Source organism: Oncorhynchus mykiss, chromosome 6 (assembly GCF_057628025.1).
Source record: "Oncorhynchus mykiss isolate SJ-2025 chromosome 6, ASM5762802v1, whole genome shotgun sequence".
Lineage (NCBI taxonomy): Eukaryota > Metazoa > Chordata > Actinopteri > Salmoniformes > Salmonidae > Oncorhynchus > Oncorhynchus mykiss.
In genome coordinates this window covers 31,744,110-31,755,766 of record NC_143027.1, presented here as the reverse complement: position 1 = coordinate 31,755,766, position 11,657 = coordinate 31,744,110, and the positions used below count along the sequence as shown (strand labels likewise).

At 44.2% G+C, this 11,657-nt stretch overlaps 1 protein-coding gene across 1 annotated transcript in view; it reads left to right on the top strand.

The window, feature by feature from the left end:
- Window positions 1-5,181: 5,181 nt before the first annotated feature.
- Window positions 5,182-11,657, top strand: part of LOC110525740 (coronin-1C-A) — a 75,701-nt gene continuing 69,225 nt past the window's right edge. Inside the window, exons 1-2 of the mRNA XM_021606140.3 lie at window positions 5,182-5,305; window positions 8,131-10,522. Of these exons, the coding sequence (XP_021461815.3) occupies window positions 8,137-10,522 (2,386 nt within the window). The 5' untranslated portion in view covers window positions 5,182-5,305; window positions 8,131-8,136. The remainder of the gene's footprint in view (window positions 5,306-8,130; window positions 10,523-11,657) is intronic.

The following is an 11,657-nucleotide window of genomic DNA, read 5'->3' as shown; positions in this document are numbered from 1 at the left end:
GGGGAGGAGGGGAGTGGAGTCATTCTTGCATTGCTGCGCTGTTACAGTGGGGTAAGTATTTAGTCAGCCACCAATTGTGCAGGTTCTCCCACTTAAAAAGATGAGAGAGGCCTGTAATTTTCATCATCGGTACACTTCAACTATGACAGACAAAATGAGAAGAAAAAATCCAGAAAATCACATTGTGGGATTTTTTATGAATTTATTTGCAAATTATGGTGGAAAAAAAGTATTTGGTCACCTACAAACAAGCAAGATTTCTCACAGACCTGTAACTTCTTCTTTAAGAGGCTCCTCTGTCCTCCACTCGTTACCTGTATTAATGGCACCTGTTTGAACTTGTTATCAGTATAAAAGACACCTGTCCACAACCTCAAACAGTCACACTCCAAACTCCATTATGGCCAAGACCAAAGAGCTGTCAAAGGACACCAGAAACAAAATTGTAGACCTGCACCAGGCTGGGAAGATTGAATCTGCAATAGGTAAGCAGCTTGGTTTGAAGAAATCAACTGTGGGAGCAATTATTAGGAAATGGAAGACATACAAGACCACTGATAATCTCCCTCGATCTGGGGCTCCACGCAAGATCTCACCCCGTGGGGTCAAAATGATCACAAGAACGGTGAGCAAAAATCCCAGAACCACACTGGGGGACCTAGTGAATGACCTGCAGAGAGCTGGGACCAAAGTAACAAAGCCTACCATCAGTAACACACTATGCCGCCAGTGACTCAAATCCTGCAGTGCCCCTGTTTAAGCCAGTACATGTCCAGGCCCGTCTGAAGTTTGCTAGAGAGCATCTGGATGATCCAGAAGAAGATTGGGAGAATGTCATATGGTCAGATGAAACCAAAATATAACTTTTTGGTAAAAACTCACCTCGTCAATGTTTGGAGGACAAAGAATGCTGAGTTGCATCCAAACAACACCATACCTACTGTGAAGCATGGGGGTCGAAACATGCTTTGGGGCTGTTCTTCTGCAAAGGGACCAGGACAACTGATCCGTGTAAAGGAAAGAATGAATGGGGCCATATATCATGAGATTTTGAGTGAAAACCTCCTTCCATTAGCAAGGGCATTGAAGATGAAACGTGGCTGGGTCTTTCAGCATGACAATGATCCCAAACACACCGCCCGGGCAACGAAGGAGTGGCTTCGTAAGAAGCAATTCAAGGTCCTGGAGTGGCCTAGCCAGTCTCCAGATCTCAACCCCATAGAAAATCTTTGGAGGGAGTTGAAAGTCTGTGTTGCCCAGCAACAGCCCCACAACATCACTGCTCTAGAGGAGATCTGCATGGAGGAATGGGCCAAAATACCAGCAACAGTGTGTGAAAACCTTGTGAAGACTTACAGAAAACGTGTGACCTCTGTCATTGCCAACAAAGGGTATATAAGAACGTATTGAGATAAACTTTTGTTATTGACCAAATACTTATTTTCCACCATAATTTGCAAATAAATTCATTAAAAATCCTACAATGTGATTTTTTTCCCCCTCATTTTGTCTGCCATAGTTGAAGTGTACCTATGATGAAAATTACAGGCCTCTCTCACCTTTTTAAGTTGGAGAACTTGCACAATTTGTGGCTGACTAAATACTTTTTTGCCCCACTGTATGTGAAAGCCTTTAACACAACATGCTTCTCCTGAGGCTGTCAGTAGGACAAAAAATGCCATAACAGTGTGAGCTTAACAAGTATCAAAGCTTTTTAGGTTCTATATATACTGAACAAAAATATAAATGTGAAATGCAACAGCTCATATTATGAAATCAATCAATTGACATGAATTAATCCGGCCCTAATCTATGGATTTCACATGACTGAGCTAAGGCGCAGTCGGGTGGGCATGGGATGGCATAGGCCCACCCACTAGGGAGCCAGGCCCAGCCAATCAGAATTCGTTTTTCCCCACAAAAAGGCTTTTATTACAGACAGAAATACTCCACATTTTCATCAACTGTCCTGGTGGCTGGTCTCAGATGATCTCGCAGGAGAAGAAGCCGGATGTGGAGGTCCTGGGCTGGCTTGGTTGCACGTGTTCTGCGATTGTGAAGCCAGATGGACGCACTGCCAAATTCTCTAAAATAAGGTTGGAGGTGGCTTATGCTAGAGAAATGCATTTTTTATTCTCTGGCAAAGCTCTGGTGGGCATTCCTGCAGTCAGCATGCCATTTTCACACTCCCTCAAAGCATGAGACATCTGTGGCGTTATGTTGTGTGACAAAACTGCTCATTATTAGTGGCCTTTTACTGTCTCCAGCTCAAAATACACCTGTGTGATGATCATGCTGGGTTTTTTTACCCCCTTTTTCTCCCCAATTTTGTGGAATCCAATTGTTAGTAGTTACTGTCTTGTCTCATCACTACAACTCCTGTACTGGCTCGGGAGAGACGAAGGTCAAGAGTCATGCATCCTCCGAAACACAACCCAACCAAGCCGCACTACTTCTTAACACAGTACGCATCCAACCCAGAAGCCAGCCGCACCAATGTGTCGGAGGAAACACCGTACACCTAGCGACCTGGTCAGCGTGCACTGCGCCCGGCCCCCCACAGGAATCACTAGTGTGCGATGAGACAAGGATATCCCTACCGGCCAAACCCTCCCTAACCCGGACGACACTAGGCCAATTGTGCGTCACCCCATGGACCTCCCGGTCGCGGCCGGCTCCGACAGAGCCTGGGCTCAAACCCAGAGTCTCTGGTGGCACAGCCTTAGACCACTGCGCCACCCGGGAGGCCTCCTGATCATGCTGTTTAATCAGCTTCTTGATATGCCACACCTGACAGGTGGATGGATTATCTTGGAAAATGAGAAATGTTCACTAACATGGATGTAAACAAATTTGTGCACAAAATTTGAGAGAAATAAGCTTTTTGTGCTTCAGAAAAATTTCTGGGATCTTTTATTTCAGCTCATGAAACATGAGACCAACACTTTACATGTTGCGTTCATATGTTTGTTCAGTGTAGTTGTCTGAAAACAACAGACTTTAATATTTTGCGCTATGCTTTTTTTTTTTACACTCCCTTAAAACATAAATGAGATCAGATCTTCAGCCTCCAGTATTTATGCTGCAGTAGTTGATGTGTCGGGGGGGCTAGGGTCAGTTTGTTATATCTGGAGTACTTCTCCTGTCCTATTCGGTGTCCTGTGTGAATGTAAGTGTGCTCTCTCTAATTCTCTCTTTCTCTCTTTCTTTCTCTCTCGAGGAGGACCTGAGCCCTAGGACCATGCCTCAGGACTACCTGACATTATGACTCCTTGCTGTTCCCAGTCCACCTGGCCGTGCTGCTGCTCCAGTTTCAACTGTTCTGCCTTATTATTATTGGACCATGCTGGTCATTTATGAACATTTGAACATCTTGGCCATGTTCTGTTATAATCTCCACCCGGCACAGCCAGAAGAGGACTGGCCACCCCACATAGCCTGGTTCCTCTCTAGGTTTCTTCCTAGGTTTTGGCCTTTCTAGGGAGTTTTTCCTAGCCACCGTGCTTCTACACCTGCATTGCTTGCTGTTTGGGGTTTTAGGCTGGGTTTCTGTACAGCACTTTGAGATATCAGCTGATGTACGAAGGGCTATATAAATACATTTGATTTTGATTTGAGGTAACTGTAACTCATTTGAGCTCCATGATAATGTTCTGTGGTGATTTTGATGGGAGGCCGTTAAAGGTGGTAGACAGCGTCAAATGTCATCCTTGGTCAGCAAACAGGTTAGCAGTCTCCCTTTGACTCCCTTTGCAGTTGGGCCGACTGCTATGCTCACAGATTTCAGAATGGTGAGAGGTGGATTGTGTTGATGAGGAGTTGGCATAATTTTGCAATGACGCAAACTCCCTAGAGTGTAATATCACACTATTCAAACACAAACAGGCACCGGTTGCCAGTGGCTCTGGCCCTCAGACTCAATGCTAGCTGGCTGTCGGCTGGCCCTTCTTCCCCTGCTCCTGCAGCATATGTTGCTGGTGAATTCTTGGCTGCCATACCTCCCCCTTTGTTTTATTATCTGAGTAAGTATCCTGTTTTGGAAGTTACTATGGAGACCGGGGGAAAACAGAGACATTTCTCAGCTATTGTTCATCTCTCTTGCCTCCCTCCTTGTTAGTCAGGGGCCTTGGGTTGCCATTTACTGCAGCCATACTCCACACAGAGGAGAGGAACTCACCCTCTGACCCTCTCACACACATAAACACACACATGCACATTCTTTCACGCTCTCCCTCTTTAAAACAGTCTTCTGGCGTGTATTCATATACGGCAGGCCATGGTAGGAGTATGTAAACACAATTGGGTAAGGAAGAGGACGTTCATCTTAACAGTCTGTATAGGTTAAGGAGTTCTATAGCTCATGGTGTTGAGATTCATCTGCTGAACCAGACCTCTCATGCTGTTTCCTAGGAGACTAGCAACTCTGCTCTGAAAAATCACCTCACAATCAAAGCCTACTCTGTCTGTGCCCTATTGAATATCCCTACAAGTGAAGATGACGCTCTGAGATGTTTCTAAATTTGGGTCTTCAAAGGCACAGTGCAGATAAAAATGAGATTTCCCTGTGTTTTATATATATTTCCACACTATGAGGTTGGAATAATACTATGGAAATTATGATAATGCCCTTCTCACGTAAGATCTGTTTGAAAAGACTGCCTGTTTTGGTGGGATGGAGTGTTGGCCTGCCTGGTGACATCACCAGGTGGTAAATTAGTTAATACACCAATAAGATAGAGAGTTCAAAACCTCTCTGCCAATAACAGCTAGGTTTTCAGTTTTCCCCTCCCCACTCAGTCAGTTCTACCAAAATTCTTGTTTGAGAAATTGCTCTTTGCTAACAAGCTATTTTTGTTTATTTTTGTGTAGGCCTATGCTTTGTTCCAACTTATACCTGATGTGTTGTGGATGCACTATACCTGACCATGATAAGGGGATATCAGACGTCTAGTAAGGAACAGAACAATATGTCCAGAATTGGGGGAAAGGTGCTCTAGAACACAACATAAACACATCTTGAATTAGTTGATGAGGAGTAAGGCTCTGCATGGGGGATTTATAGATTTGACAGTTTTCAGTGTGTTTAGTATCTCACCACAGCATGGAAATGAGAAACTGGGAGTTTGGCCTTAATTGATAAACCTTGACGAGACACTTATTGTATTAGGCAAATGTGCTGTGACGTCCCAAGGCTGGAATATAAGCCTCCCTTGCTAGTGCAGTTGAGGGAGGACTCAACATAACCAACCAACAAAGAGTGCTCTGTCAGTCCTGGGAGAGCAATCGGCTGGGAGACAACTAACCGGTGAGTGTCCGTCTCGCTCTTACACAAACACACACAGGACAGATCAAAACTACATTCAACACCTCACTGTAGTGACTGTAAGGAGCCAGGCCTAACCCTGGCTGCCTCTCCAGTCAGACTGGTCTCATAGACTATACGTAGCATAGTAAATGTAAATCCGGGACACTCAAATTAGTATGATATGTTACATTTGGTATGGTTACATGAGACAGGTTACTTAAGGGAAAAATGAAAGTAGGGTCATTGGTTGGGGTTGATGGATGGGTGTATATCGTGAATGTCTAGAAACCCAAAGGTTGCATGTTCAAATCTAATCACGGACAACTTTAGCAACTACTTGCTATTTTGCAACTACTTAGAATGTTAGCTAACCCTAACCTTAACCCTTGAACCTAACTCCTAACCCCTAGCCTAGCTAACATTAGCCACCTAGCTAACGTTAGCCACAACAAATTGGAATTCGTAACACATGTTTTGATTTTTTTTGTGTGCATACTGTACAGATTGCAATTTGTAACATCATACGAAATGGATGATGGACATACACAAATGAATACATACCATACGAAACGTAACATATCATACTAATTAGAGTGTCATGGATTTAAATGTACTATGCTACCCCTGAGTCCAGGTTGCACCACTCAGCTTACCAGAGTGCTGGGAATGGGTAGCCTACTGTAAACTGCCTTTATTAAGGATGCTACTGTAAGACTAGAATAACTTTTTTTGCATGTGCTTCCTGGCTTGTTGTTGGTTTGACTTCCCTTTACTCAGGGTGTATTGGAGCAGCAGAACACAAGGCGATCAAGTGATCTGCCTTGGGCGTTACGGCTGAAGGGTGCAGGACAATGGGGTAGTTGTAGCCAGCGATGGGCTGCCTTGAGGCAGGGGTCCTCCTCATGGTGCTGATGGGGCCTGCAGGACTCTCAGGGGTCTGAGCTGAGGGTGTTTTTAGGGTGAGCCTTTGTAGTAATCAGTGTTCACATGACTGTAGTGTGATGTAAGGAAAGTTTTTTTTCACACAGGAATTATTTTAGAAAGTCTACAGGAGTTCAGTTTAGCTGTGACTCCATAGTGAGTTTGATGTACAGTGCCAATGCTGTAGAAACAAGTCTGGAACCTTCTCTCTCTCCTCTCTCCTCTCTCTCTCTGATGGTAGGCTACACTTCTTATCTTCATTTCAGCTACAATACTCTAACACTGGACTTAGAGCTGAGTGAGATATATATATATATATATCATGTAATGTAAACATGTATTTCAACATTTTGCTATATTGTTCTGTCATTTTCATTTCAAATTGCATGCATACACGCACAGAGAATTCAATGTTTTTTACAACGTTTGTATTTCTACACAGCGAGTGAATGTTAGATAAGATGTTCTCACCCAGTCATGTCTCTGTCTGTCTGGTAAATGTTCAGCAGTCATATGATAAGGAAGCAGCAGCCACAGCAGTGATAGACAGGGAAAAGAGAAAGGGGGCATTGACAGGAAACAGACTCTTGTTCTAGAGCTCTGTCCATTGTGCTTCATTATTTTCTCTGCTTTTACCCCTGCAGTTCAGTGTGAGAATTAGCTCTGTAACATGGCGGACAAACTGACATACTCTAGGGTAGCAATGGTAGCTATTGGGACGTAGTCATGTGCAAACAACTAAAAATATTAGCTAAACACACAAGAAACAAACACCAGAAATACTTTTTAAGATTGATAATACCCCTACAACAGCCTGCTAAAGAGCAATGGATGGAATACTGGAATAACAAAGAGAAAAGCAAAATGTATAAGCAGTAGGTTATTGTATGACAATCCTGCTTTAAAATATGTGAAATACAGTATTGGATTTATAGAATAGGTCAACTACTGTTAGCGAGAGCAAATATCCGGTGATTGGTTGAATTGCCACAATCGAACAAAAATAACTTAATCCAATCTTGGGAAAGACATTTTGTTCAGAAAAGGCAGAAAATAGTCTCCAGCAACTTTATCAAAAACTTCATAAACTCCCAAAGAGAGAGAGAGATTATTTTCATTGTGGCTTTAGATATTGAATGGCCTTATGTGCCTGTGCTTCATCTGCAGTCAAATCAGGTTTCCCTCTGACCATCTAAGAGCCTGGAATCAAAGGCCTATATCCTGCATTCTGTTCACCCTAATATTATATATTATTTCAGGATAATCTAATCGCTTTGTTAGGCTGCTGTTTCATTCACTAATATCCTACCTCCACATTTGCATAGCCAGGATTGTCAAATTCTGATGTAAGGTCCTACGTGCTGACATGATCACCCTCAGAGGGAAAATGAGGGAGGTTTCAGTTAAATCTTGTGACTCCAATGTATTTTTCTTAAGTTGACCCAATACGGGTTAACATTGCAAGGACATGAACAATATGTGGTCATAAGATGCTTAGCCAGAGCAGACCATGTAAATGACTTATTTTTAGTGTGACTTTCTGCTCTCCTTTAGCTCCCATAATGTCATAGTGGTATATAATGTCTACACTGTGTCTACACATGGTCAGATTTGAGCTATTTCACAGTAAATGAATCTGGCGTTGTGCCTGATATCTAATTACACTGCTCATTTTCCTGTCTCTACCTCATGTTTCCAGCTGATGTTTCCACCTCTGCCTGTTCTCAGTGGGACATGTATTTATTCATACACTCTGCTGTGAAATAAAGAGATGGAGAGAGTGGTTGTGGGAGAGCAGGGCACAGTGTCTACAGTTAGGTAAACGCTGGTGGACTGGCATGCCAAAGCCAGTTGTAGACTGCTACTTAAGAGTGAGGATGATAATGGCTTGTCTTTCTCCACAGACTAGCATGGGGCAGAATCAAGATAAGGTGGAGGATGAACAGGCCCGCGGTGGAGAAGCGGAGGAGAGGGGGCCCTGCATCGACCTGGAGGATGCAAGTGGGGGCACGGGCGTTGCCATGGAGGGAGGAACCCCCCGTGAGGAGGCCGGTAATGCCGGGGAGGATCCAGGGAAAGCAGCCGCTGAGAATCTGGATGAAGGCCCAGGCAGCGAGCCAACAACACCTTCGGCAGAGAAAAACCTTAGCACTCAGAAAAGGGTGAGTCCTTCCATGGAGGGGGAGGTGAGGGAGGAAGGGGCTGGAGGAGAGGAGGGAGGCAGGACTGCTCTACTGACTCCACAGGATCCGGACAATAGCCAGAGCCCAGAGAGTCACACACAGAGTGAGGTGAAGGCCAGAATACCCAGACAATCCACCCAAAACGAGAGGGATAAGGAGAAGAAGGAGGGTAAAACTGCCAAGATGTACCGTCGAGATGAGAGAACAGCTTCACATCAGAAAAACCTGGAAGAAAACCTCTGCTCTGCTTTAGGGGAAGTTACTGGGCAGATAACTGATGCCACTGTTTCAATGGGTGAGGCCACCATGGAATACAAGAAGGAGGGTTCTGTAGAAGTTGGCATGGGTGGGACTAATACGGGAACTACTGATGACGTCGAACAAGAGGGAGGAAGAAAGAAGTTGCCTGTTCAGAAAGACCAGGAAATTAAAAATGGAACCTCCGAGGCCGTTGAGGATGAAGACAACGAGTGCACTGATGGAGCTGTAGGTGGTTTGAGAGAATTGAAGGGTCCCTGTAAGACTAAACGTCAATCATCATTGAAAAAGACCAAAGGGAAAAAGTGTCTGTCAGTTGTGGGTGGGACCTTGAACCATGACCATCCAACAGTGGGAAAGGTAAAGCCACAAGACAATGAAAACAAGGGTGACATTGAGAAAGAGAATAAAGCGTCAGAGGCAGCAAGATGTGACATCAAGTCTGGCCTGAATGATAATCACAAACAAAGTGAGCTGGACAGGGCAGGATCCCCTACAGTTGACCCTCCCAATCAAGGGGACAAAGAAGACCTGTCCATGGTGCCTACAGTAGGGCCAAGCTCTATTTTGGAGAAGCTACTGAAAAGAAACAAAAATGAGGCATCTCCAGATCTCACCAAAGTTAGAAAGGTGGTCTCTGTGTCAAGGGACCAGTCTGACAACCATGACCAGCTGAAAACATCTGAGACAAAGCCTCCTTCACAGGGTGTTGAGACAGGGGCGATATCAACACCAATATCAGCAGTGAAGGAAACAAAACCAAAACATGTCGTAATGAAAACAACACCAAAATCATCCGCTGATGTTGCAAAGACAGCTCCATCAGATAAAAATATCCCTGAATTACAGTGCGATGTTGAGGAAGAATCCATGTCGTCATCATCCTCTGTATGTGCAACAGAGAGACCCCCTGGAGCAGAAGTTAACACCAAGCCCTGCCATGAAGAGGATCATCCACAAAGTCTGACAAAGAGTGAGCAGGCAGCGAAAACTGCTCAAGACTCCACAGATATAATCTGTCTACCAGCTTCACTTCTAGAGACTGAATCTGTCACTGAGCGAGAAGCGAGGACATCCTCACCAATGGATGAAGCTGACTGTAAAGATTCCGAGCAGGATTCAGCAACAACAGTTGCCTCGCACCAAAACGAGGAGAAGACGATGGAAAATACCCCCCCAGCTGAAACGCAGTCACCAGAGAGCTCACAGAGTCCACATGTTGAGGGCAGGCCCTCCTCGAGGAGTGATGTGGATGAATCCCCCAGCACTATCCCTGTCACTGAGATTCCATCACAAACAGAAAATATCACTGCTGGGAAAACAACACCTAGCCTATGCACCTCAGAGGCCTTGCATGATGATTCTATGGAGGAGGCTAAGACCAATAAGGACCCTCGTCAAATTACAGACATCCCAGTTGTAGTGATGGAGGCTACCCTGGCCTCGGTAGGAACTGGGATGGCTCTATCAGAAGAAAGCCAAGGGAGTATGGATGAGAAGCTTCAGTCTCAAAATGAGACTTTAAAAACAGAGCCTCTGTCACAGCAAGTCACAGAGCGCACCACTGCAGTACATTATGATGAAAAGTCTACCCAGGACAACGACGAAACTGCCTCAGAGTGTGACAAACACCAGGATACTCCTAAATCGAGGCCTGTTTCTGAACTCATAAAGGAGAACATTCTACTACAAGAAAAGCTGAAGCATCCAGATTTGACAAAGCCATTGGAAGCAAAGCCTGATTGGGTTTCGGAGCAAGCCCAGTCTGTGAAGGTGGCTCAAATGTTGGCGGCTTTTGACTTCCCCAAGAAGTCCCCAGAGACGGCACTGGAGAGGAAACCATCTGTGAGAAAAGGTAGGAATCATCTGAAATGTGCATTATGTGACAGCCTACTGTAAGTGGGGATGAATAAAGATAATATGGCACCATGGGGATGAATGAGAAATGTACAGTGGTGGAAAAAGTACCCAATTGTCATACTTGAGTAAAAGTAAAGATACCTTTTTAATAGAAAATGACTCAAGTAAACGTGAAAGTCAGCCAGTAAAATACTACTGAAAGTATTTGGTTTTAAATATACTTCCGTATCAAAAATAAAAGTACAAATCATTTCACATTCCTTATATTATGCAAACCAGATGGCACAATTTTCTTATTTTAATTTACGGATAAGCAGGAGCACACAAACACTGACAATTTACAAACAAAGCATTTGTGTTTAGTGAGTCCGCCAGATCAGAGGCAGTAGGGATGACCAGGGATGTTCTCTTGATAAGTGTGTGAATTGGCCCATTTTCCTGTCCTGCTAAGCATTAAATGTAATATGTATTTTTGGATGTCAGGGAAAATGTATGGAGTAAAAAGTACATTATTTTCTTAAGGAATATAGTTAAGTAAAACGATGCCAAAAATACACTGCTCAAAAAAATAAAGGGAACACTAAAATAACACATCCTAGATCTGAATGAATGAAATATTCTTATTAAATACTTTTTTCTTTACATAGTTGAATGTGCTGACAACAAAATCACACAAAAATTATCAATGGAAATCAAATTTATCAACCCATGGAGGTCTGGATTTCGAGTCACACTCAAAATTAAAGTGGAAAACCACACTACAGGCTGATCCAACTTTGATGTAATGTCCTTAAAACAAGTCAAAATGAGGCTCAGTAGTGTGTGTGGCCTCCACGTGCCTGTATGACCTCCCTACAACGTCTGGGCATGCTCCTGATGAGGTGGCGGATGGTCTCCTAAGGGATCTCCTCCCAGACCTGGACTAAAGTATCCGCTAACTCCTGTGGTGCAACGTGGCGTTGGTGGATGGAGCGAGACATGATGTCCCAGATGTGCTCAATTGGATTCAGGTCTGGGGAACGGGCGGGCCAGTCCATAGCATCAATGCCTTCCTCTTGCAGGAACTGCTGACACACTCCAGCCACATGAGGTCTAGCATTGTCTTGCATTAGGAGGAACCCAGGGCCAAC